This window comes from Falco naumanni, chromosome 20 (assembly GCF_017639655.2).
Source record: "Falco naumanni isolate bFalNau1 chromosome 20, bFalNau1.pat, whole genome shotgun sequence".
NCBI classification, from domain to species: Eukaryota; Metazoa; Chordata; class Aves; order Falconiformes; family Falconidae; genus Falco; species Falco naumanni.
Window position 1 is genome coordinate 3,260,343 of NC_054073.1, and position 24,709 is coordinate 3,285,051.

General features: G+C 59.4%; 3 protein-coding genes and 1 long non-coding RNA gene across 7 annotated transcripts; 3 read left to right on the forward strand and 1 right to left on the reverse strand.

Annotated features, from left to right (window-relative positions):
* The first annotated feature begins 43 nt into the window (after positions 1 to 43).
* Positions 44 to 7,107, forward strand: GOLPH3L (golgi phosphoprotein 3 like). 2 transcript variants are annotated; one of them, XM_040618654.1, is made up of 5 exons: positions 44 to 426; positions 762 to 956; positions 4,976 to 5,113; positions 5,295 to 5,409; positions 5,917 to 7,107. In XM_040618654.1, the coding sequence occupies exons 2-5, from the start codon at positions 774 to 776 to the stop codon at positions 6,342 to 6,344; spliced, it is 864 nt and encodes a 287-aa protein (XP_040474588.1). In that variant the 5' UTR covers positions 44 to 426; positions 762 to 773; the 3' UTR covers positions 6,345 to 7,107. The 2 variants fall into 2 exon arrangements, with proteins under 2 accessions (XP_040474588.1, XP_040474589.1); XM_040618655.1 differs by having other exon boundaries at positions 48 to 426; positions 4,976 to 5,107.
* Positions 7,108 to 7,692: 585 nt separating this feature from the next.
* Positions 7,693 to 14,890, forward strand: ENSA (endosulfine alpha). Its single transcript, XM_040577821.1, has 3 exons — positions 7,693 to 7,872; positions 10,749 to 10,874; positions 12,660 to 14,890. Exons 1-3 carry the CDS (start codon positions 7,816 to 7,818, stop codon positions 12,828 to 12,830), a joined length of 354 nt encoding a protein of 117 aa, XP_040433755.1. The 5' UTR covers positions 7,693 to 7,815; the 3' UTR covers positions 12,831 to 14,890.
* Positions 14,045 to 19,354, reverse strand: LOC121080005. 3 transcript variants are annotated; one of them, XR_005825229.1, is made up of 3 exons: positions 18,835 to 19,354; positions 16,863 to 17,011; positions 14,045 to 14,072 (listed from the first exon to the last, which is right to left on the reverse strand). It is a non-coding gene; the product is annotated as an uncharacterized LOC121080005 (long non-coding RNA). The 3 variants fall into 3 exon arrangements; XR_005825231.1 differs by lacking the exon at positions 18,835 to 19,354 and adding an exon at positions 18,069 to 18,384; XR_005825230.1 differs by lacking the exon at positions 18,835 to 19,354 and having other exon boundaries at positions 16,863 to 18,384.
* A 108-nt stretch (positions 19,355 to 19,462) lies between these two features.
* Positions 19,463 to 24,338, forward strand: MCL1 (MCL1 apoptosis regulator, BCL2 family member). The gene is given in 4 exon segments (XM_040618913.1): positions 19,463 to 19,758; positions 19,760 to 20,067; positions 21,822 to 22,069; positions 22,566 to 24,338. Coding segments are annotated over 4 exon segments (930 nt in total). The 5' UTR covers positions 19,463 to 19,501; the 3' UTR covers positions 22,683 to 24,338.
* The last annotated feature ends 371 nt before the right edge of the window (positions 24,339 to 24,709 follow it).

Sequence of the window (24,709 nt, forward strand, 5' to 3'; positions counted from 1 at the left end):
GCCCTCCGCCCCAGGAGGGGGGGGGAAGCCCCACCCCCACCCCGCGGCCCGGCCGCTGCCCGCGCCCATTGGCGCTGCCGGCCGCGCGGGCTCCCATTTGCCGGTACCGGAGCGCGGGGAGCCGCCCCGGCCGCCGCAGGAAGCTGCTCCGCGGGCCCGGCCCTGCGGCTGCGGGAGGAGCTGCCGGGGCGGCGGGGTCGGGGCGGCGCTGGGAGTCTCGGGCCTGGCACCCCCTGCGGGGAGGGGGCCCCCGTGTCCGCCCCCCCCCCCCCGCCGTGTCCGCGTCCCGGGCCGCCTCCCGCGCTGCCTCCGCACGTTTCGCAGGGAAAAAGTTGCGGGATCGCGCTGCTGCCGCGTGGGGCAGGGGGTTCGGGGTCGGCAGCGACCCCCGACGTGCAGCTCGTTCCCCCCCCCCCCCGTGAGCAGGTGAGTGCGGGGGGGCCGCGCGGGAGCCGGCCGCGCCAAAGGGGTCCCCGGGGTGGGGGGGCCCTGCGGTGCCTCAGGTCTCCCCCCTCTCCCGGACCTGCAGCATCGCCCCGAGCGCGTCGCGGGGGCCGGCCGGGCGCTGCTGCCGGGGGCTCGTGTGCCGCCGTCCCGGGAGGGGCGAGCTGCAGATCCCCGGGCGGGAGGGGGCAGCGTCCCTTGGCCTCGGCCGTGCCCCCTGAGCCGGGGGGGGCAGGGGCAGGGGCAGGGGCTGGGGTTCGCACTGCCATCGCCCGTCGCGCTCCGGAGCGGGGCAGACCTCGGCTCTCTGTGCCCAGCCGGAGCGGGAGATGACGACGCTGACGCACCGGGGACGGCGCCCAGAGGTGGGAAGGAACTCGGAAAAGAAACCGGACAGCGAGGAAGATGCGGCCGCAGACAGAGACCTGCCTGATGGTGACCCTGACGACTCCAAAGACATCCGCCTGACGCTCATGGAGGAGGTGCTGCTCCTGGGGCTGAAGGACAAGGAGGTAAGGCAGGCGCAGGCATCCCTGGCGGCTGCGTGTGCAGCGGTGGCAGTGCTGCCTCGTGTCCTCGGAGGCGAGGTTCTCGGTGAGCACCAGAAGGGACCGTGTGAGTTCCTCAGAATCCTTTTCAACGAAGCCACCCCCCCACTTAGTGCAAACCGCCTTCACCTGTAGCTCAGACCGAGCTGCGGAGGTTGCTTGCGCGAGCGGTGCCCTGCGGTGTTGTGTTGTGCGGCTGCTGCTTGCAGAGCGCAGGTGGGCTCGTGCTTTGCTGGCGTCAGAGATGCGCGGTAAAAGGAGCCTGGCTTTGTGCACCAGGCGGCACATGTCCCTGTCCCTCGCCCCAGTGCACCCTCCTAGCCAGAACCCTCAGCTGAAACACAGGGCCGCTCTGGACGCGGCTCCCGCTTTGTTAAAAACCGATGTGAAGAACAGCAGGGGCGGGTTTTGAGAGAAGAGGCGCAGCGCGAGCGCTGGGCCAGATGGGGGGCAAAGGCAGGTGCGGGATGGGTCTGAACGCAGCGGCGGCAAAGGCGGCGGGAGCCACGTCTCTGTTGTGGGGCTGGTGATTTCCTCAGCTGGGCGGAACGGTGGTGCCCAGCTCCGGGGCTGAGGGACCGGGGCTGAGTGGGAATCTCTTGGCTGAGTGCCCGTCTCGCCCCTGAGTGCCGGTTGAATGGCTTCCCTCGGCAGCAGCGGATGAGCTTCGCAGCCAGGGATGTTGGGGGGGTTGCTTTCTGTGGGAGGGGGACCCTGGGCAGATGGGAATTATTTTGTGCTTATCAGTCGGTAGGAACTCGTTTCTCAGCTCTGCCTGGAATGAGCTGTGGGGGAAGGAGAAGACACCTTGCGCTGAGTCCTCTGAGCTGCTTGGCTCCTACCTGCTGTGTCGGCACGCCTTGTCTTTAGCGCCTGTGTCATCTTGATCTCTTTGGGGGAATCTGTTGCTTCTATTCCTGTCAAGCAGATGGGGAAATGGAGACTGGGGGAAGCTAACCAGTTGCCCAAGGTGCTTCTTGCCATGATAATGGCAGAGGAGAGCCTTAAACGCAGGTTTTTTAGCTCCAGGAGCGCTCTTCTTGTAAGCTTGTCTCCCACCCAGAAGAAAGGAGACACTGTGGTTGTAGGAGCCGCAGCAGATGGGCCACCGTCCCATCATCTGTTTCTCTGGGTTGAAATTAAGCCCCTGTGAGGTGCTGGAATGTTTTTTGCCTTGGGCCCTGCTACTGCTGGGTTAGCCTGAGCGGGTGCCTTGCTCCCACGTAGACCTGCTCGGGCCAAGGCTTCTGACGTGGACCTGGCTCGCAGGTCCGGCAGGAGGGAGCTGCTGGCTGTGTGGGTGACAGAGACTTGTAGCTGTCCTGTTTAGCGAGCCCACGTCAGACCCAGGGCTTGCTGAGCCGAGTAGGAAGTACCAGGAAAGCAGGGCTGCAAAGAGAACATCGCACACGTAATTTTACAGCAAATATTTGAGAGCAGCCTAGGAGCCGTGGCACGGTCTGCTTTCTTTCTGGGCGACATGCAGCATTCTTGGCTGGGTTAATGTGTTGCTGGGAATGTCCTTCAGCCACCAGGAAGTTAGGGGAGCACAATAGAGACCTAAAAAGCTTATCACACTTTACCCCCCCACTCTCCCATCCTGTCCTTCCACATTCCTCCATCGAAAGGAAGACCAGAGGCAGCAGTAGCCAGGATGTGAGCTGGGCTCCTAAGCACTGGGTTTTCCCAGCTTTGTTGTTCACTCATGGTTTGATGATGGGAGAAAAACAGTACAATTTTAGCCAAATCCAGTGAGCTCACAGTGTTATTTCATTATTTTAAGTACCAGTCTGTAGGGTAAGCTGGCAGTGCACCAGCTTGGCATTGGTAACCGGTCAGATTCCAGAAGCTGAAAGTAACCCAAGAACTTTTGACTTGTTTGATTCCAGACCTCTCAAAATTTTCTAGGGGTAATGTGCCTGTAACGTGTCTGCCAGCCCCGTGAATTGAAACTTTCGGTCACCTCCACACTTTTCTGGAGAACTTGTTCCTAAAGGGCGCGTACAAAAAACGGCGTGTCTGCCCTGGACGGAAATCAGCAGGGCAGAGATGAAAGGTTGCTTTGTCTTCCCTCACAAGGAAATGAAGAAAGCAAATAAAGATTTTAATTTCTTTCATGGTTCTGTGTGCTATGCAAGCTGAGCAACCCGGTGTCCAGATGCACTGTGTAAACAGACACGCTGGGGACAAGAGTTTACCCATACGGGCTGTAAAAATTTGCATGTAGGAGGGCTGCGTGTCCTCGGCGTGTTTTCCCTAGGAAGGGGGCTTGTTAGGCTGCTTTGTCTGCAGTTTCCTGGTAGCTTTTAGACCTGTCTCTTCTCTCCTCCCCTCCCCCTCCAGGGAGAAAGAGCAGTGAAAAGGGAGTTACGATCAAGGGCGTTACAAATGGGCCGTAGCGTTTCTGGTGTGTCGGTGTCCCCCTGCAAATAAGCACGTTGTGACTTTGCATCCTACTCTGGCTCACCCTTCCCGTGGGTCCGACCCAAACGCCAGCGCCTGCCCCATTCCCAGCCCCACTGCCTGCCTGGAGGAGCCTGTCCCGCCGCCCCGCCTGCCCTCCGCTTGCCCTGAAATCCAAGGACTGCCACCCAGTGCCACAATGCAGCAGTCATCGGGCCGGAACAACCGGGCTTTGTTCTCATCGGGGGATAAAAGATGAGTGGAAGAACGGAACAGAGAGGTCGCCTCGGCTGGCCCAGGCTTCAAACCAGGATCAGCTCTCCTCTGAGAAGCATCAGTTGAATGTTCTTAAACCGCAAGGCACAGAGACTGCCCTTCCCTGCCCCTCCCTCCATGGGCAAAGCGTTCCTGGGCTTCCTGCTCCGGACAGTTACTTCTTCCTGGTGCCAGCCTCAGTCTCTCTGGCTACAGTTTTAGCCCAGGACTCCTGTCCCATGCACAGTGGAAGTGGGAACTGGCCATTCCCTCCCTTTTTGCTGCTGCCTTTTATGCGTCTGACCCCCTTTATCCTGTTCTCCCTCCATCTCTTCCCCGGAGCGAAAACCCCAGTGCAGTTGCAGGTTCCTCCTGGGCCGTATTTTCTGGAGCTTTGCACCTGCTTGTGGCTTTGCCGAATGCCGTAACGATTTTGGAGCTTGTGCTTCTCGGGTGAGCACCCCGTCCCATGGCAGGCTCACTGAGCAGGGCTTGGGGCCAGGTGTGGAACGTGCCAAGTTGGTGGCCCCAGCGCTGCCCCCATGGTGGGACCTGGACTGCAGCACCCCAGCCCCAAGGTGCCCGCCCTGGGGGGAGCAGTGGGATGTATTGTCCCGTCCTTCATCCCTGACTGGAAATCTCTTCCCTTGCAGAAGTCTGTGGGCGGATTTGGGTGAGGGGTGTGCGATGAGGGTGGGGGGTGGGCGAGGGGCTGGGGTAGCTCTTGTGCCCTGTGGTGGGCACATGGGATGGTGCTGTGGGTAGCTGGGGACCAGACGAGCGATTTCTTCATGCAGTTAATTACTCTCAGGGCATGGCGTGGAGCTGATGGGGGCTTCCTTCAAGGAGAACAGATTTCTCCTCCCATTGCCCCCGGGCACGGCCAAAGCAGGTGCTGAGGCAGGGCAGAGCCGAGCTCCCGGTGCTGGTTGCTGGTCACAGCCCCACAGCAGCGGTGCCCTTTGGCCAGGGGCTTGCCGGGGGAAAGGGCCCCGCTCTGCTCGCTCTTGCTCAGACTTTTTTATGATCCAGGGCTGGGCGCAGCTGCCTGGGCAGCGCCGGGGTGTGCCGGCTGGTGGTGGGTGCAGCGGGCAAGGCACAGCCAGAATTGCTCAATGTTTACACGGAGGTTTTGGGCAGGGAGGGGGTTAGTTGGGGCTGCCGGGCACTTCTCATCTGGTGGGGAAAGCCCTTCTGACCTGGGAGGCAGAGCTGTTGGTGGGAGCCAGGTGAGTTGGCCAGGCAGGCCAGGACACGTCGGGGGCTCGGCAGAGCTCCCCTTCCCATCTTTCTCCACCCCTTTCTGTCCATCCTCTCTCTCCCAGGGCTACACATCCTTCTGGAATGACTGCATCTCTTCAGGCCTGCGGGGCGGCATCCTCATCGAGCTGGCTCTGCGCGGCCGCATCCGCCTGGAGCCGCTCTCCATCAGGAAGAAGAGGCTGCTGGAGAGGAAGGTGAAGGTGCTGCAGGAGCTGGGCTGGGGGCCTGACAGGCTTCGCGGTTCCTTCTGCCCCAGCCGAGCCTGCTGGCCGCAGACTTTGCCAGAGCAGCGCTGCACACCCGGGGCTGGTGCTGTTGCTTCGGGCAAGGAGCGGCAGGTCTGCGTCCACCTTACGCCGTGTTTCCACTTCGTCCTTCCAGGTGCTCTTGAAGTCAGACACACCGACTGGTGACGTCCTGCTGGATGAGACCCTCCGACACATCAAGGCCACGGAGTCTGCAGAAACGGTGCAGACCTGGATAGAGCTGCTCACTGGTAGGGGCAGTTGGGTGCCACCTCCCCAGCTCCCTCGGGGCCCATCCCTGCTACCTGTCCCCTCTCCATGGCTTGGCCATCCCCTTCCTTCCCTGGAGCCTGGCAGAATACTGACAGCTGGACAAGGGAAAGCTGAATGTGGAGGCAGAGAACGTTTTTCTGGGCCTTTTTTGTTGGGAGCTCGGGGTGCAAGACTTGTACCTTGCTCCCTGTTGCCTCTTTTTTTCATTCTGAATCTTCACCCAAGCCTGGGGTCCAAAGTCCAGGGTAAGAAGGGGCTTTCCAAAGGGATCTGCCCAGGGCTCCTGTGCCCTGCAGCTGCTGGGAGCTTTGCCAGTCTGAACTGATGGGGGAAGCGGGTCAGAGTCAGGCTCAGGGAAGGACTGAGGTTTCCTGCAGCAGGGACTGGTGTCTGTGCAAGCACCTGGCTGGAAGCAGCCTGGGTGCTGGTGCCGGGGGGCAAAGCTGTTGCCGCCCTGGTGTCGAACAGGGTCTCCTCTCCTGCAGGGGAGACCTGGAACCCCTTCAAGCTGCAGTACCAGCTGAGGAACGTGCGCGAGCGCATCGCCAAGGCGCTGGTGGAGAAGGGCATCCTCACCACGGAGAAGCAGAACTTCCTGCTCTTCGACATGACCACCCACCCCGTCAGCAACGCCACCGAGAAGCAGCGCTTGGTGAAGAAGCTCCAGGAGAGCATGCTGGAGCGGTGGGTGAACGACCCCAACCGCATGGACCGCAGGACTCTGGCTCTCTTGGTGCTGGCCCACTCCTCAGATGTGCTGGAGAACGTTTTCTCCAGCCTGGCAGATGACAAGTATGACGTGGCCATGAACAGGACCAAGGACCTCCTCGATATGGACCCTGAGGTGGAAGCTGCCAAAGCCAGGGGTGCAGAGATGATCTGGGCCGTCCTGGCAGCCTTCAATAAGTCCTAAAAAGCCCCCAACCCCCCCAGCCCCGTGGGGGAGCCTTGCCCCCTGAGCGGGAGGCCGGGAGTGATCTGGCATGGGCTTGCTGCAGCAGTGGGTGGGCTCAGCTTGGGGGGGCTGGGGGTTTCGCTCCCCCTGCCCTGGGCAGGGGTGAGAGGGTGAGCACCCAGCTGCGGGGGCAGGTCACGCTCCTCCCAAGGCTGGTGTCTCTGGGAGAGGCGGTGGCAGCTCTTCACCCCCCTTCCAGTGCTGCCCGCCGGTGGGGTCCTCCTTGGGCTGGTGTGGTGGTGGGAGGTGGCTGTGGGCCTGCGGGTGCCAAGCGGGGGCCAAGCGGGCAGAAATGGGGCTGCGGAGCCACCCGCGCTGCTGGTGCGTGGCCGTGGCCGTGGCTCCATCTTCCCCGCGTGGGTCTTGCCCTTGAGCAGCCCGGGATCCCCTGCGGGGCTGCTGGGGCCTTGGGGCTGGGAGCTGGGAGCGGGGGGTCCGGGCAGGGGGAGAGGGTCTGCCCTGGGGCGGGAGGCTGGTTCAGGGGGTCCGGCAGCAGGGACCACCAGTGCGGACCACCTCAGGCACTGGCCCGGGGCCACCCAAAGCCCCGGGCACAGTTGCCATCGAGGAGCAGCTCGGCAGAGGCTGGGGAGCCATGTCCTGGGCTGACCCCCCTGGGGCAGCCCCCCCACCGGCTGTGCCCCCCTTGGGCTGAAGCCCCCCAGGCTGAGCCCCTGTTGCACACCTGCTCTTTCTAGCAAAAGGAAAAGTTTAACTGTGATTTTTTCTTTTTTTTAAAAAAAAAACCTCCCCGCCTTCCCCTGCTCCCAGCCTCCTGTAGTTCATGTAAATACATTTCTCCAGCCCGAGCGTGTCCGACGTATTTAGATGTGTCCGAATAACGGGGGGCGGGAGGCGTCCCTGTCGCCCACCGATGCTGGTGGCCCTTGTGCCATGGATCTTGGGGGTGGTCTCAGCTGCTGCCCCGAGCCGGGGGTCTGCGGGCAGCGCCCTTTCCCGCCCGCCCCGGGGCCCATCCGCCCCCCACCCCGGTCCCACGCCTGCCGAGGGGACACTGCCGGGGGGTCCCCGAAGCCGGGTGTCGGGGCGCCACCCCCCGGGGCCGGTGCAGTGCGGGGCCCCCGCTCCAGCCCGGCAGCTCCGGGGTGGCCCCGCCCGCGGTGGGGCGCTCGAGGGGGGCGGGGCCGTCGAGCCCTTGCCCCGCCCCCGCGGTGCTGCCTCGATTCCCATTCGCCGGTGGCCGCTCCAGCCGGGGGGTGCTGCCCCGCCGCTCTCCCCGCCCACCCGCAGGTGTTGATTGGTCAGGTATGATGTCACGCGGCCGCCTCCCTATGCCCATTGGGCACAGCGCCTGTCCGTCGGGCAGCTGAGACGTTGGGGGCGGCGGCGGCCATTTTGGAGCAGAGCGCGGGGCTGCAGGGAGCGCGGGGTGCGGAGGGACCGTGGATCCCCCCCCCCCCTTCCCGCCATGGCAGCCCCGCTCGGTACCAGCGCCCGCGCGGAGGAGACTGGGCAGGAGAAACAGGTGCGGAACGCCGGGGCGGGCCCGGCCGGATCCCGTTGGCTCGTCTCTTCTGGCTGCCCTGCGGGCGGATTGGTTGTTTCTGGTGTCCGTCTGATAAATGTTGGCCTCTCATTAGCTGCGGGACTGGTGGGGGTTGGACTTCCGGCAGGGCCGGTGGGATAGCTCGGTCCTGGTGACGGCGTGGGGGGTGCGTGGGGGCCCGTGGGATGCCGGGGGCGGGGGGCGCTGGCAGAGAAGGCGGTTTGTGGGGAGGGGGGCAGCTGCGGGGGAGCTGCCCGGGGGGCCCCGGCTGCCCCACTGCAGCGGGGTGAGGCCTGGGGGGCCGCTGCCCACCGGCGTTGGCCTCGGCCCCCGGGTGCCCACCTCGGGCCCGCCCGCCCGCCGGCGCCGGGCCGCCCGCCTGGTGCCACAGCGCGGCATGGGCCGTGGTTCCGGGCGGCTGCTGCGTCCCTGGGCCGTGGGCCCGGCCCCGCGTGGCTGCCGGGCTCGGGCAGAGCTGCCCCCGGCCGCCTCAGCGGGAGAAGCTTTTTCTGCTTCCCCGGGTTCGTGCAGCTCTTGTGGGTGGGCGCAGGAGGGAGGCGGCCGCGCTGCCTCTGGGGCTCCGAGGGCGGGTGGTGGGTGCTCTCCCGCGGTGAGGGGGGTGTGTGCTGGGACGCGCTGCTGGGGGGGGCCCCGCATCCGCTGGTGGGTGATGGCGATGCCGGCGTGGCGTTGGCTCCGCTGGCCGCTGTGGGAGCGGTGCCTGCCAGGTGGGCAGGCAGCGGGGTGCAGCAGCGCACCCCACGCAGTGCGTGGTGATGGGAGCCAGCGGCGCCTGCAGCTGGGCAGGGAGGAAGGAGGCTCGGCGATGCAGGACTGAAGAGAGCAGGCTGAAATGATGGAAGGGCCGTGGAGGGCCAAGCTTTGGCTCCTGCTGCCAAAGCCCCCCTCAACCTGTGTGATACGGGGGTGGTGGCACGCCTTGCTCTGCCGCAGGGCCAAGTGGCACATGCTGGCTGCAACTCTTATTCCTGGAGCTGTCATGGAGACAAGTAAGAAGAGCCGGGCTCCTTCGGGCCGTGCGTGGGCGAAGCCCTGCAGCATGCAGAAGCTGAAGATCGTGATGAGACTCTTGGCACCTTCCCCCGCCTTCGCTCCCCACTTCAATCCCCTAGGGACCCTCATGGATGGGGGCGTAAGGAGGAGCCTGCGCGGCTGAGGCTCCGAGTGGGATGTTCAGGGCCTGCGCTGCTGCTCCCAGCTCCAGTTGTCCCAGTTTTGACTGTCAGGAGCTGCCATTAACTCAGGTTTGCTTTGTCTTTTTGAGGCGCACCTGAGGAGCTGTTTCATGACAGCCTCTGCGCGCGCGGTCTCGCCGCCTCTGCAAAGAGCTGCTCCCCTGGGTCAGCGCCAGTGGAAGATCACATTGGAAACCTCTTGTCATGCTGGCAGTGCTTTCCAGCCTGGGGGCTCGTGGGCTGCAGCTTTGCCCTTGGCTGCCTAGGAAGGAAGGAAGGAAAGTCCTGGCAGTTGAACACGTGGGGGCACGTCTTACCACCACCAGGCCAAGCTTCAGTGCCTGGTACCTGGGGAGCCCGGGACTCCCATCCCACCTGCCTATGCACGGCACGATTGCCAGGTGCATCCTGCCAGCTTGTAGGTCCTGTCCGATGCTGAGGGCTTTCCCGCTTCACAGATGGGGCAGAGGCTCACAGCAGCAGCGTTCTGCCGTGCTTGTTGCCTGGAGCTTGCCGTCTCTGTAGGCTGGGAGCAGTTCAGGGCCTCGGCACTGGGGAGAAGATGCACAAGGCATCCATTGGCTCACCTGGGCTGGCAGAGGCAGAGATGCCGCTGCCAAGTCTGCCAGCATCGTCCCTGATGGAAAGGGAACAGCAGTTAAGAACACCCCTTGCCAACATCCTGTGGAACAGCAACTCATGCTCACACAGTGGCTTGTCCCCAGGTGGCTGCTGGTGGAGGTGGCCAGTGTGATGTGTTCCTGTTGGAGCTGGGCTGGTGGGCAGCCACAACTCTGCCATATTGCAGGTGAGGCTCTGCAGGCCCTGCTGGAACCCTCACTCCTTCCTGCCCCAGACCAAAGCTCCTGTCCCCAGGCCTGCAGCCCTTCCCTGGAGGAGGGAGTGCACCTCCATGAAGAGAGGCTGGTGGCTGGAGAGCAGATCCCAAGCCTGGGAACCCAGCCTCAGCATCGTTGCTCAGGTGATGCTTTTTCAGTAGCTGTGTTGGGAGTAGGCCTTAGGGCCCCTGCAGAGGGGCCAGGTGACAACCAGGGCCTGGCACCTCCTGTTGCAATCGGTCCCAGGCTTCAAGCAGGCTAGGTGGCATCTGGGGACATCCTGAAACTCCTGTGGCTGTGAACCAGTGCCAAAGTGCTGCTTTGCTGCCTGTGCCAGTTGTCATTCCCAATAAACTGGTTCTGGAGCAGAAGGGTTTCTTCTGTCTCAGCTGTACTGCAACAGGGTGCAGCAAGGCTGAACCCTCCCAGCGCTGCTGTAGCCCATTGTGCTGGGCAGCTCTGGACTGACATCTGTTGATGCTGGTCTCACCTGTTGCTGCTCAGGGGAAGGCACTTGTCCAGCAGCAGTTTGTGATGATGTTTTAAGCGCAGTTGGCAAAGCCTAACGTCAGCGCAAGTGCCTGCAGTGGCTGTCATCTGGGGAAGAGGCAGAGAGAGAGTCTGCCTGTTTCTATGGGTACTGGACGTGAAAGCTGTTTCTGATGGGGAAGGTGTTCATAATCTCTGAGTGTGTCCAGGTTTTCTAGGGAACCACAGCTTGCTCAGCAAGGATGGACTGTTGAATATTGTGTTACGGCATCACAGGTGTGTCTCTTTCTGTGGGGCTGAAGGGTTTTCCACCCCGCTTTTTGTTTTTTAGGACACACAAGAGAAGGAAACTGTCACTCCTGAGAAAGCAGAAGAGGCAAAACTGAAGGCCAAATACCCCAACCTAGGCCAGAAGCCTGGAGGCTCCGACTTCCTCATGAAGAGACTGCAGAAGGGGGTACTTACTTCTCAGCCATGGCTTGTCTGCGTTCTCTCCTCCCTCAATGGCACAGGCAGCCAAGCTCCAACCAGGCCAGAGAAATCACACCAAAATTCCCCAGGCCAAAAAGTCAGAACCCGTGGGCCAGGCTCCTTTCAGTGCCTGTGCTTGGACGTGGTGCCCAGTGGGCACAAGCCCAAAGCAAGGCTGCTGTGGCCAAGCAAGAAGGCCTTGGCCATGCTCAGAGCCCAAAAGCAGCTGCCCCTTGGGTGGTTTTGCTCTGCGTACCTCCCCCACCAGATGTTCCCACTGGGGGAACCTGGGGTCTAGAGGTGAAACAAGTGCATAAACCTGCCTGTTGCTGTGCTCCCTGGGGTTCAATGGGCCACTGAGATGCTGTGGGTCTGAGTTTTTCTCTTTGATCTGCACTTTGCGTGGGTTCTGGGCTGGTGCAAGGGGCATGGAGAATGCCAGTGAGTCGGCTGGCTGTGTCTCCATTGCTGGTACCTGTGTAAAAAGCCAGCCCTCTGACTGTGCTCCCTGGAAATGTAATTAAATCCCTCTCCGGGAGCCATCTATAGCTGCTTGGGTTTTTGCTGCTGTCTCTCCTCCTTGCAGAGGCTGGCGCAGAAAACAAATCCCTTCTGAGCTGTTGGCAGCCAGTGGCTGCGTGCCTTCCCCAGCTCTGAACACACGGTGTCTCCGTGTCACGCTGCGTAGGGTTTGGCTCTGCTGTGTGGCTTCCCTTTCAGCTTGCACTGACAGCTGTCTGCTCTGCCTGAGCAGCCACCCCGTGTGTTCGCTCTCACCGTTGACATGATCACCGGGACTGTTGTTTGATGTAATGGCTCCTAAAGCCAAGCACAGAAAGGAGGGTTTTGTTTAATGGCTTGGTATTGAAGTGGTGAAGGACTTTTTGTCAGGACTGGGCCCGCTGGGGCCCGCTGGCACATCGGGGTGGAACGGGATGCTTCAGAGCTCCTTGTGCCCAGCACAGCCCTGTCTGTAGCACTGGCACAAGCTCTGTGCTGGTGTTCAGCCTCTCCTGCGCAGCCGGAGGGTGTGAAGCAGCACCATGAAGGAGCACAGAGTCCCATGGTGATGTGTGTGATACAGGAACAAAATGCCCTTCAAACCCCAGGCTGGTGGTGCTGTGCAGCAGGGAGGTGTCCTCCAGCCACGCCTTCGCAGGCATTTCTCTGAGTCCTGTTGGGAGCCTGGGCAGTGCAGGGGGAGAAAATCCTGCCTCTGGCACAACCAGGTCATCTGTTCACCCAATGGGAATAAACCGTACCAGCAGATGTCCCCTGGCTTGGCCCACTCTCTGCCTGGAGGTGCCTGCTGGTGTGGCTGTGCCTGCCTTTGGCTGTCAGGGGGTTCCTGGACAGGCATCGATTCCCTGTCACGCCGAGTGTGGTGCAGGGGCAGAGCAGGACATGCCTGGTCTTTCGCCGCTTGGCGTGGCACTTGCTGGGTAAAGTTCACTGGCTACAAACGCCCCAAGTGGGTCAAAAGTCAAAAATGCACCCTGGTGTCTTTAGTCAGGCAGCTGCTGCGGGGCAGAGCTTCCAGCTGGGGTGGGTGTGAGTCACTGGGGTTTGTGGGTGGCTGCTAAAGGCCTTTTGAATTGGACCAGGCTCCCTTGCTTGGATTTTTCCCTTGCTTGTGATGTTTCTGTGACCTGGTTTTGAGCAACCCCAGCAGCTCCTTAAAGGATCTTATTTGTGGCCAGGTGTCTCTGTCTCTGCTATGTCCCCACACTCCTGCAAATCGAAGTGACCCAAACTCTTTTCCCTCTTCCAGCAAAAATACTTTGATTCTGGTGACTACAACATGGCCAAGGCAAAGATGAAGAACAAGCAGTTGCCAAGTGCAGGGCCAGACAAGAACCTGGTGACAGGAGACCACATCCCCACACCGCAGGACCTCCCGCAGAGAAAATCCTCACTTGTAACCAGCAAGCTGGCAGGGTAGCCTGCACTCGCAGGCTGGGTTTTTTCCTATTTTGTTTTTTTTTTCTTTTGGCTAAATGGATTGAACTTCACTGTACCATAGGGATGGGAGCACAAGAATCCACGTAGTTATTTGAGTATTTACAGCAAACACACACCAGAACTGAGAAGGCGAACGAGCGGTTTCAGTAGCCTGGGATGCACAGGCAGATTTGGTTGGGCTGTTCCTTTCAGCGAGTCAGTTTTCTGCCTTAATATTCATGCTGTTTAAAACCATCCTCGCTTGCAGAGCCACTGAAGCACTGCCTCCTTGCTGGGAGAGTCGAGCAGCCCTGGGAGAAGCAGGGACGTGCTCTGAGGAGTCGCTGTTTGCTTGGCACCAAGTAGGAGGGGAGAGCTCAGAGCTCTAGCATGTGAATGCTTTTCAGGCATCTGGTGTTGGCAGAGGAAGAACCAGCTGGGCAAAAGGTGTGATTCATGATCTGGAAGTTAAGTGTGTGCATTAGAGCTTCAAAGTGGAGAAATTAGCTGATAGGCAAAAAAAAATTACGGGCTGTGTTGCTGGGCTGAACTGCCTGGGATCTGTCCCCTGCTTGCACAAGGCTGAGCTCCCAGGAGGGGACAGTGCGGCTGACGGCTGTGGGAGAGGGCCTGGTCATTGTTTGAAACGGTCCCCGTGGCTTGGAGCTGTGGTGGGGTGTTTGCTGTTTCAGATGTAGAGCCCCACCACAGCCGCATCTGAGTGTGGCTGTGATGGAGGGGTGCAGCGTGGGGCTCACGGCTGCCCCAGAGGGTTTGGGGGCAGTTTCTGTCTCCGTGGTCAGTTCTGGCCAGCGAGGCGGTCTGCCTTGCCAAGGGTGAGAGGCGGCTCCTCTCCCAGCTGCCGGGCAGGCAGCAGAGGTGCTGAGCTGAATCCCACCAGCAGCAGGGTGCTTGGGGCAGAGGAGCGCGTGGCCAAGCCACAGGCAGCCCCTGTCTGGTCACAGGCAGCCCCCGCCTGGCGCTTGCAGAGCAGGGGCCGGCGTAGCTGGTGAGACGGATGTGAGCTGATGGAGCTGATCTCTGGAGGGAGAGAGGCAGGACTGGGAATGACCAGCCTGGAAGGGGAAAAAGGCATCAGAGACAGAGAACATGGAGAGAGGAACAGAAGCAAACCTGTGTTGACGGTCTCAGGCACCCCAAGCTTGGATTTCTTTCTTTTTTCTGTTTTTTGTTTTGTTTGTTTTTTTTTTTTTCTTCTTCTTGCCTGTTCTTTGTTCCAGGCCTGGAAGAGAAAACAAACAAAACCTGAAAAACAAAGCAAAAATCCCCCCCCCAAAGGTTGGCAAGATGGCTGCAGCCTGCAGAATGAGGTGTGCACTTGGTGCATAGACTGCTCCTCACGCAAAGTGGCCTCCCGTCCTGTGCAGCGGAAGGTCTCGGCATGCCTGTGCCGGGGCAGTAGTAAACCTGCCCAATTTAAGCCCAGTTTTGAAGGCATATGGGCAAAAGGAAGTTGAGTGGATGGTGGGGTTTTGTGGGTTTTTTTGTTGGTTTTGGGTATTTTTTTTTTTGGTTGTGGTTTGCTTTTTTTTTTTTTAGGGATTCCCATCGGGTCAGGAGAAACCAAGGCAAGGAGGCAATGGGCGATGCTCTGCATGGGCATGGCTTTCGCTGTGTGTTTTCGGCTGGCTGATTCAGGCTTTCCTGAGGACCTGTTTCACCCGTCATGCTTTCCTGCGGGAGTGAGGAATGCAGTGTTGTTTCCCAGGAGAGTGTTTGCCATGGGTGTGCTCAAATGCTTGTGTCTGCCTTCAGGTGGCTTGGAGCAAGCCAGCCACAGCTCCACTCGTCAGGGCACTGTGGCCACAGAGGACAGTTTTCTCTTTGTGGAGTGGGCAAGGAGCGTAAGCGGGGCTGGGGGCTGCCCAGTTGTCGCCACGGGTCTGTGCTTTGGTCTCTGTTATCTTTCCAGACCCTGCGTGACCTGGCTGGGGCGATGCTGTCAATGGCTGTGCAACCTCCTTGGATGTTCTGCTGTCTGTTCCAGCCATGTTGTAAATAGATATGAATCACATATATAAATATATATATAATTTTTTACATGTTCATTTCTCCTCTCTTCTAGAGTGCTATGCTTGCTTTTTGTTTTGTTTAAAAAAAAAAAAAAGGAAAAAAAAAAAGAAATGCAGTGAAGAATTCAAAGGGGCGTTGCAGCTTGGGAGCTGCGCCTGTGCTGAGTGGGGGCAGAGGGAGGGGACAGCTCTCAAACTACGTCTTTCCCCAGTTTTCCGGAAATGCTAGGCGTGCTTGTGCAGCAGGGGGAAGCGATTGTGATGACAGGATGAGAACCAGCAAGAGCAAGTCCGTACAAGGGTAGTAGCCGTGGAGTGGGGTTATTTCCATTCCACCCCCAGAGCCAGGCAGACAGCGAGAGTGTGATGATGCTGTTCTGCCCCACTGCCTCCCTACCTCTCACAGGAGGGGGTGCATTGGGAACTGCCCTGGATCTTGGAGGCATTTACATCCTTATCCTCTGCTCCTCATAAAATACTACCACCAGGATGAGCTGGGAGGTGCTTGATGCCCCCCAGGGTTGTTGGACCGAGCCAGCAGGAGGAAAAACATGTCTAGCACCAACTATCAGGGTGTCTGAGGGACTTGTGTGGCTCAAGCAAGTATGTCAAAGTACAGCCGTGGGGTGGTGTGGAGCACAGAGGGTGAGCTCACGGGTTTTATTGAGGCGGGGAAGGCAGGTGTGGCAGTACTGCACCCTGTGGGGGTGGGCAGCGGGTGAGAGGGGGCATATGGAGAGACCCTAATGGGTTTTCGCAAAATTGGTGAAGGTTCCTGCCTTTTTTTCCTCTTCCTCCTTCGGGGCTTGTTTCAGTGTGGTACCCCTCTCTGTGTGCTGTGCAGGGGCTATGGAGTTGGGGGTGGGGTGGGGGGCTGTCCCCCAGCAGTGGAGCCATGGGATGTGCATGGGGCTCACCCCCAGCTACAGGGTGTAGCGAGGGCTGTCCCCAGCACTGGGCTGTGCAGGGAGCCAAGCCCTGGCAGAAGGGCTCTGGGCTCTTCATAGGGCTGTCCCCTGCCTGTGGGGTATGTGGTGGGCCGTCCCACAGCTGTGGGGCCCTGGGGTGTATGTAGGGCTCGGGTGTGCATGGGGCAGGCAGGTGGAGGGGGTATATGGGGGTCATGGGGTATATCGGATGTGTGTGGGCTGGGGGGGGACATGGGCTCTATCCTGTTGGGCAGCCACAGGGGCCAAGTGGGGCCAGTAGCCACCTTAGCTCACAGCTGAGAGACTTGAGGCGGGGAGCATGGGGGAGAGATGGTTTTTATCCTCCTGCCTTTGAAACAAATGCCCAGTGCCCTCCACGCTGTGGGGCAGGAGCTCCTGGTGCCCTCCCAGGGGTCAGGGCAGCCCCACAGTGGCTCCCTCTGTCCCATTGGCAGCCATCCCGGGGGCTGTAGCTCCAGAATTTTCAGCCTTGATGTCACACGTTTCCTTTCTAGAGTTCAACAGCCCTGCTGATGGTGTCACCGGGGTGAGCTGCCGTTCAGACAAACACGCTGACCCTCCCTGGGGCTGCCTGTAGCCTCAGCGCTGCATCTTCCCTCCCCCCCCCCCTGCCCTACAACTGGCCGTTTCACAGCCCGTCAAGCCCATCCCACAGCAAGGCCGAGGCCACATGTTTGCACAGGGACGTGCTGTTCCAGCCTGGTGCCAAGTATGTGCCGGTGTTTGTTTGTGCTTTAAAGCTTGGCACTGCTGGGGAAATATGTGCTGGGCGCTGCCCCAAGCTGCCGGAGCAAGCCGAGCTCGCCTCTGTTATTGCTCCCTGAGCCAAGAATTCTCTTCCTGACAAGGACGCATTCCTTGGGGCCATGGGAAGGATTTTGAGGGGGCTGGGTTTTGTCTCACTGGACCCCAGTGCAACTCAGTCATGCTCTCGCCCTGAATTGTGAGGGTGGCAGCTGGGGTGAGGGGGTGAAGGGACACCCAGGGTGGATGCATGTCCCTGTTTCTTGCATGATCTGGGGCACGAACGCTTTGGGGTACTGTGCTCACCACAGCTTCCTCCTTTGTTGGTCCCAGCGGTGCATGGTGATGCTCACGTAGGTGACAGAGGCTTGGGTTTGCTAGAGCTTCTGTCCCCAAAAATGCTGATCAGAGAGGGACTGCTTCACAGTGGTAGCTCCCCGTGTCCTTGTTGCCTCCTTGGAGCAGAAAGACCCATTTGAGGAGCTGTGCTGGCATTCTCTCACATCTGGCATTTTATCCCCCTATCTGGGGTTCTTCCCACCCTCCTAAATCCCAGGGCACCAGGATCACCTGCCCTTGAGACCCTACTGCTGGGGTGGCTGGGAGCTTCCTGGGTCCCTTTTGCAGGGCTGTTAGGGGTTCAGCAGCAAGCCCACCCACCTGCATCAGGAAGGAAAACCAGAGCCCACCTCTCCCCTCCCCCCCGCTGTGGCCCCTGGCGCAGCGTCTCTTGTCACGTCTCAGTTCAGTGACATCGTGTTACTTTGGCTGGGTGACTTGGGGCTGGTGAAAGCTTCCCAGGTGGGGGCCAGGGCTCTGCTGCCCTGGGCATTTCATTTGCCTTTGGGCAGAGCAGCGGTGCAGAGAGGCCCGGCAGGTGTCTCTGATGTTGCTGGCCTGGCCACCTGCGTGCCCTCGGGGCCTGCAGGGAAACCCTTTCCTGGTTTCAGGGGGGGGGTAATCAGGGATTGTGATTTCTGGTGGCCCCAAACCCCACTTTCCAGTGTCTTGGCTCTGGTTAGGCACAAAGAAGCTCTGAGGCTGGAGCAGGTTGGGCCGTGCTGGCGCTTGGCTCTGCAGGCAGAAATGCAGCTGCCTTTGCCCCTGTGGCGCTCTGAGCCTTTCCGAGAGGCAGGGATGGAGCAGAGCGTGGGCCCTGGGACACAGCCCCAGCAAGGTGTGCGGCAAAAGGGTGAGACCTCCTTTCCTTCCTCACTGCCTCATGGTAAAACTGTGGCATTTGCCTTTCCAGGGAGTGTCTGATGCACCTGCATTGCCACAGATCCCTGTGGCTTCTTCCCCAGCCAAATTTTGCCCAAACTGGGGCAGATTTTGAAGGTGTCGGGGCTTGGTTCCAGGGGGTGAAGGAGGGGCCTGGAAAGACCAGAATTGAAAGCTGGTGCCCCAACAATGCCAAGACTGGCAAAAGTGCCCCTGGAGTGGCCCTGGCAATTGGTGCTTGTGGAGCAGGCCTGGCCTCCCCAGGCACCGAGTAGCCCTTTCACAACTCACCTGCAGCCAAGTCCTGCCACAGCCTCGACGGGACAGGGTGCTGCCCTGCTTTGTTACGCCACAGCCCTCACGGAGCCAGTGGCTCCAAGGAAGTTTCAAGTAGTGCAAGAGATGTGAGGCAACCCACTGATGACTAGAAGAAACAGGGCAGTTCCCCACGAACATCCTGCTAAGCAAGCTGAAGTCAGAGAGGGCTTTAACCAGACAGGCCCAGGTGAAATTCTGAGTGGGTGGGAAGCCGCATAAAATCACAGAATAGTTTGGGTCGGAAGGGAACATTAAAAGGTCATCTAGTCCAACCCCCTGCAGGGAGCAGGGACATCTTCAACAAGATCAGGTTGCTCAGAGCCCTGTCCAACCTGGCCTTGAATGTTTCCAGGCATGGGGCATCTACCACCTCTCTGGGCAACCTGCTCCAATGCTTCAATACCCTTGTTGTAGAAAATTTCTTCTAGTCTAGATCTTTCAGCTTAAGTGTCTTTTAGTTTAAAACCCCTTGTCCTATTGCAACAGGCCCTACCAAAAAGTCTGTCTCCGTCTTTCTTATAAGCCCCCTTTAACTACTGAAATGACACAATAGGATCCCCTCGGAGTTTTCTCTTCTCCAGGCTGAAAACCCCCAACTCTCTCAGCCCGTCCTCAGAGGTGCTTCACCCCTCTGATCATTTTTGTGGGCCTCCTCTGGGCCCGCTCCAACAGGTCCATGACCTCCCTGTGCTAAGGGCTCCAGAATTGGACACATTACTGCAGAGGGGGGCTGTCTCACCAGAGCACATCAGACTCCACACTTCCAAACAGCTCCTTTGGTGTACACCGGGGGCATCCTGGCTCCTTCCATGTGCCAAGGCCGCAGTCCTGCTGGCCGCATGCTTGCAGCCTTGCTGGGGATGCTCTGTGTTGCACAAAGCAGGAAGAAAACGGGCTGAGTTAGGGGAGGGAGATGCAGCCCCTTGGAAAATGGTGCGGGCTGCGAGGGCTGCGAGGCCGGTGCCCGGGGGCGCCTGCTTTGCCGGGGGGGGAGTTGGGGCACTGCAGCACCCCGTGGAGATGGGGTGGGAGGGGGTGGCACGCCTGGGTCTGACCGGGCTGGGAGGCACAAGCAGGGCCAGGCCGGGGGAGGCGGCGTGTGCAGCGGGGCCGGGGGTGCCCGGTGTGGGGCCGCAGGAGGCCCGGCGGGGTGACGCCTCTCCGCGGGGGCGGCGGGGGCTCTTTCGCCCTTTTTCACCCCAAAAAGCCCCGGCCTGGCGAGGCGTGACACCCACCCCCCCGGGCCGTGCCGGAAGCGGGGCCGGAAACGCGGCCGGAAATGGACCGGCGCGGCCTCGCTCCGCCCCCGTCGTGCCCCGCGTCGCGTCCCGTCACGTCACCGCCGCCATATAAGCGGCAGCGACGCTCACCGTCGCGCAGCTCGCCGTTCGTGCGCAGTGGCCGCCATGTTCGCTGTGAAGCGGAACGCCGTCATTAGCTTCAACCTCTACTGCGGTGGCGGCCTGGCCCTGGCGCCTGCCTCGCCCGGGGGGGGCCCGACGCCGCCGCCGCCCGCCGCCGTCCCCGCCACGGCCGCCGCCGCCGCCGAGGTGCCCTGGGCCGCCGCCAGTCGCCCCGAGGTACCCCGCACGCTGATTGGCCAGGCCGCAGCCCCCCGCTCGCTGATTGGCTGCGGCGCGGCCCCCCCGCGCCGCGCTGCCCCCCGGCGGGCGGCCGGCCGCGCTGTGGAGCCCCGAGGAGGAGCTGGACGGCTGCGAGCCCGAGCCCGAGCGCGGCCCGGCGGGGGACTCGCTGCCCGGCCCGCCCGACGGGCTGCGGCAGGACTCGCTGGAGCTCATCAGCCGCTACCTGCGGGAGGCGGCGGGCGAGTCCGAGCCCGGCGCCAAGAAGCTTTTCCCGGGGCTGCTGGGCGGGCCTGGCCGGCCCGGCGATGCCGTGATGGAGAAGGCGCTGGAGACGCTGCGGAGAGTCGGCAACGGAGTGATGCAGAAGCACGAGCTCACCTTCCAGGGTGGGTGGGGGTGGGGGTGTGTGTGTGTGTGTGTCTGGGGTGGGGGCGCCTCGGGTCCGCTGCGGCTCCGTCTGGGACCCGCCTCGCCCCCCTTTGGAGGCGAGTTACGGCCCCGGTCCCGTCCGCCCCACTATGGGGTCCCGCGGGGTTTCGGGGGCTTTGCCGCTCGACGAGGGGGGCACTGGGATGTGGGGTCCCGGGGGATCCTGCTGCCTCTGCCGGGTGGGTGGGCTGCGGGCTGGAGCGAGGCCCCCGCGCCGTCCCCTCCTCAGAACAGAGGGGAGGCCGCTCTGCGCTCCCTGGGTAGGATGTGGCCCTGGTTTCGAGGTAGTTAGAATAGCTGAGGGGTGATTAAAAATGAAACTGAACTTTGCTCGGTTGGGAGGAAGAGAAAAAGTACTGGTAACGTGTGCAGAGGAGATAATCTGGTTACAGATTAGCCCCAGTTCCTCCCTGTGTCTTGCTTTTCTCAGCATGATACGCAAATAATCCCAAGCGTCCAAAGATTAGTTAGCTCAGGAGTTTAAATTTCTCACGCCCCAGGCTTGGGTGGAGTGGGTCTTCTGGGGGAGATGTTCTCCAGGACAATGTACTCGGGTTATAGCTATTTTAATGTATTTCGTCCACTTCTGATGAGTCCTAGAATAGCCCTAGAAACTTGAACCCCAGCATCTGGGCTTGGATGAGCAGATGTCCCTGCTGCAGAGTGTCCTGGGAATGGGCTGGGAGTGAAACCTGACCATTTTGGCCTGGTTTGGTGTAACTGGGAAATGAGTTGTGTTGGGGTGGTGGGGCTGAGCTTCGGGGCTGGGGCTGGGGCAGCCCTGCAGTGTCTGATCCCAGATCAGGGTGGTGTCTGGCACAGAAGGGGAGTGTCTGCATTTCCTCCTGCAACAGCCTGTGGTGAAACGCCTGCCTTCTTGTAGGAGGATGTTCCAGTTTTTTCTGTGTGGCTTTTTATGTTGGTGTGTTGTGTTTTTTTTTTTTTTTTTACTTTAACCACACAGGGCTTTGGTTTCATCCTTGTCTTCTTAGCTGTGCTGCTGTGAAAGACTGAGTTCAGTTACCCTGGTCAAATTCATATATGTGCTCATTGAACAAGCCATGCTTGGGAGGGATGTGTAGACCAATGTGAGCTGGTGTTGGTATCCGAGGCTTCGGTAGGGACGGTTACCTTCATGTGTGCTGAAAAGGAACTGGCTTCAGGAAGGCTTCCTGTTAGTTTGAACAACAAGTAATGCCTTTCAGTTTCATAAAGGCTTGTCTTGTTTGCTTATTCATGAGGGGGCACTGCAGGTCAAACTGAGGAATTCTCTTGTTCCAGTCACTAAAACCACATTAATAAAACAGGGACACATCTGCCTGGCTGTAGGTGACTCTCTTTTGTTTTGGCTTGAGGGCAGGGGCTTGCACCAGGCTGCAAACCAGCTTCTGTGCTGTGGCTCTTGTGTGGTGGGCTTTACAGCCCTTGTGAGATAGAGGAGTATGACATGCACAGAGGTGACAGCTATGCCTGAGGTGGGGAGGAAGGAACTAGAAATCGGTTGTGGGCTGCTTTTTGTCTGGCCCAGGCAAGTGTGAGCAGCAGAGTGCTCTGCAGAAGCATGCAGGTTCTTGCTCTCCATCACTGACACTTGACAGTGACTCTTTCAGCTTTTGGACCTAGAGTGGGGGGGTTGCATCTTCTCACTGGTGGCCTTGTGGAGTATTTGGTGTTGTGTGTGTGCCTGCCTCTAAACCAGCATCTCTTGCAGGAATGCTTCAGAAGTTGGACATCCAGAAAGAGGAAGATCTGCAGTCAGTGTGTGAAGTGGCTACCCATGTGTTCAGTGATGGAGTAACAAACTGGGGTCGAGTGGTGACGCTAATCTCATTTGGTGCCTTTGTTGCAAAACACCTGAAAAGCATAAACCAGGAGAAGTGCATCAGCTCGCTGGCAAGGATCATCACGGATGCTCTCGTCTCATCTAAGCGCGAGTGGCTTATGAGTCAGGGAGGCTGGGTGAGTCACTGCCTGTCCTGAACACTGTGAGCTTTTCAGAACAATCCAATATTTTCCAACTTCTGTGACCTGCTCACTGACAACCACGTGTGTCAGCAAAGCGCAGATATGACTCACTGCTCCAGTTAAAACCAGAGTCTGAAACATCTAGCCAGAGTTCTGGTATTTCAGGAGCTCCTTACAGCAAGCTGCTTGAAGCAGTCTTGACCTAAAAATGTCCCCTGCCCAGCGTGGAGGGGGCAGCATTCCCAAACCTGAGTCAGTCCTGGGTGCACTGAGCTTCCTTTAAGCCGGTCCACAGCTGCTTTGGTGCTGTCACCTGATTACCACCTCTGCGGGGTGGGCTGTGGCTGTAATGAGTCTGGGGGAGCACACTCAGTGAACGTGCTGGGCAGGCTGTAGCCCATCCCACTCTGCCAGGGGAAAAAGGCTTTCTGTGCCTCCCTGCCAGAGAAGGGTGGCTGACAGGGAAGTGACTTTCCCTTCTTTCTCCTAGGATGGCTTTGTTGACTTCTTTCGAGTTGAGGACCTAGAAGGCAGCATCAGAAACATACTGATGGTGTTTGCAGGTGTGGCTGGACTGGGAGCAAGCTTGGCCTACATGATCCGGTGAGCCAGGGTGTGCTGCAGAGGGACAAAACTCTGGGTGGATTGGCTCTGTTTGGGGCTGGAGAGCTGATCACTTCCTCCTGTTGAGTACTTGCGAAGCTGGACTTGAGTGACCCAAGGAGAATACCTAGGCATCCCCTGAGCAATCCTTTCCTAAGAAGGAAGGTGTGATCCAGTCAGGTTGTGGGTACCGCTGAGGATTTATTGCTCTGGGAACAGAAAGTGGAAGAATTGATATTCTGCTTCTTTCAAGAGGATGATGACAGAATGCTCAAATGGACTGCTTCAGTTTTATCCCAGAGAGAACCGATCTGCTTAGTGGCAAGCCAGTGAGCACCAGCAGCTTTTGTCTGGACTGCAGCCTCCTGGGCTTGGCACGGCAGCTGTGCGTGGAGCAGATGTTTCAGGGTTGTGGGTTTCTGGAAATACCATCTTCTGCTGCTGGTGTCCTGCCTGAACTTGTGGCTTTTCTGTTGGAGCAGAAGCACTGAACGCTGGGGTGTGAGCCTGTGCCTGCCCCCAGGTGCGCTGGTGAGCGGGCCTTTGGCCACTGCTGGCTCTGCACACATCCACCCTCTAGAAGTGGTAGAGCTGTGCCAGCAGCTGAGTCGTGTGACCTGCTGCCAGAACATGGGGTGCTGGAGCCCTGCGTGGCTCCTTCCCTCCCAGCAGGGCTTCAGCCAGGTCACTGTGCAGGCAGAGGGGTGTTGGGAGTGGGATGGGTGAGGTGGGGCTCAGGGTGGTAACCACAGCCAGCTGCAGCACAGCCACGTTGGCCTGTCTGGCTGATTTCGGCTACACTGGTGCAACTCGCCACACGCAGGCAGTTTAAAAATAGGGAGTGCATTTGTAAGTATGTAAAACCCCACATGGGGTGGGGAGGCTGTAGAGAACCTGTAAATATCTATAAATCTGTAAAATATGTACATTTTTACAGAGCTAATGATGCAAAAAGGAGGATTTTTGAATGTGGTAGAACTGCTTATGGGTGCACTGTACTTCATTCCTCATGTGAAGTAGCATTTTTGTGGCGAAGCCTTCTCCTGCCTTGACTCCAAGCAAGCCTTTCTCTGATGTACTTGAGCAGCGTTGCTAGGGAGCGTGACAAGGATCAGTGGCCTGGTGGACTCGCTGTGCCCACAGCTTGCTGGCCACAGTTGATGTTTCTGTTTGTTTTAATCTTTTGTTTTGTGGTTTGTTTTTTTTTTTTTTTTGGTTGTTCTACACCTTCTAGCGGGTGGGGAGCTGTGGAAGTTGGTATCTGTCACTTCCTTATCTTCACTTTGATCCTCTAAGCCATGAGCTGAACGAAGCTGATGTTTGAATGTAAATGTTCTGGAGCAGACTAAAACTTGTCAGCTCGGATCTGCAGCTTGTGCAAGTCCATTGGTGCCGGCCCTGGGCATGGTCCCTGGTCCCCAGCTGGTAGTATTGCTTCTTGGTGGGCTCACAGTGCTCATCTGCCTTGTGCCCTCTCACCATGGGGGGTGGGACCCGGTCCTGCACAGCGGAGGAACATCCTTGTCCACCGTGCTCGACCTGCAGCCTGAGTGATGCCTGATGGAAACCCAAGTGGAGAGCTGAAAGATGGTGCTATTGTCAGGCCTGCTTGTTTGTTGGACAAGCACTTAGTTTTGTCAATAAATGTCTTTTGTTCTCAGTCCTCTAGTGCAAAACTGGCAGTTTCCTGTAATGAGATGCTGATGTGTTAAATGCTCCTGCTCTGCTTTGCTGGTGTGGGCCTGTTTGCATGGGTGCCGCCTCTTATTAGAAAGCCTGTGGGCTGTGGAAAACTGCTCTGGGTGTCCTGTGTCACCTGCTGGGGCTCCCCAGAGCCGCTGCGCCGTGTAGGTGGGTGGGGGAAGGGGGGAAGGCCGCGGTGCCTTGTGCTCGCTGCCTGTGGTGCAGCGGCTCTGGGTGCCGGCGGCTGGGGCTGTCACCCTCGGTGTCAGTGAGGCGGGGGGCCGCACCCCCCACTAGGGGGGACATCCCGCACCGGGGGGTGAGCCCCTCCCGCGGGGGGGGACGCTC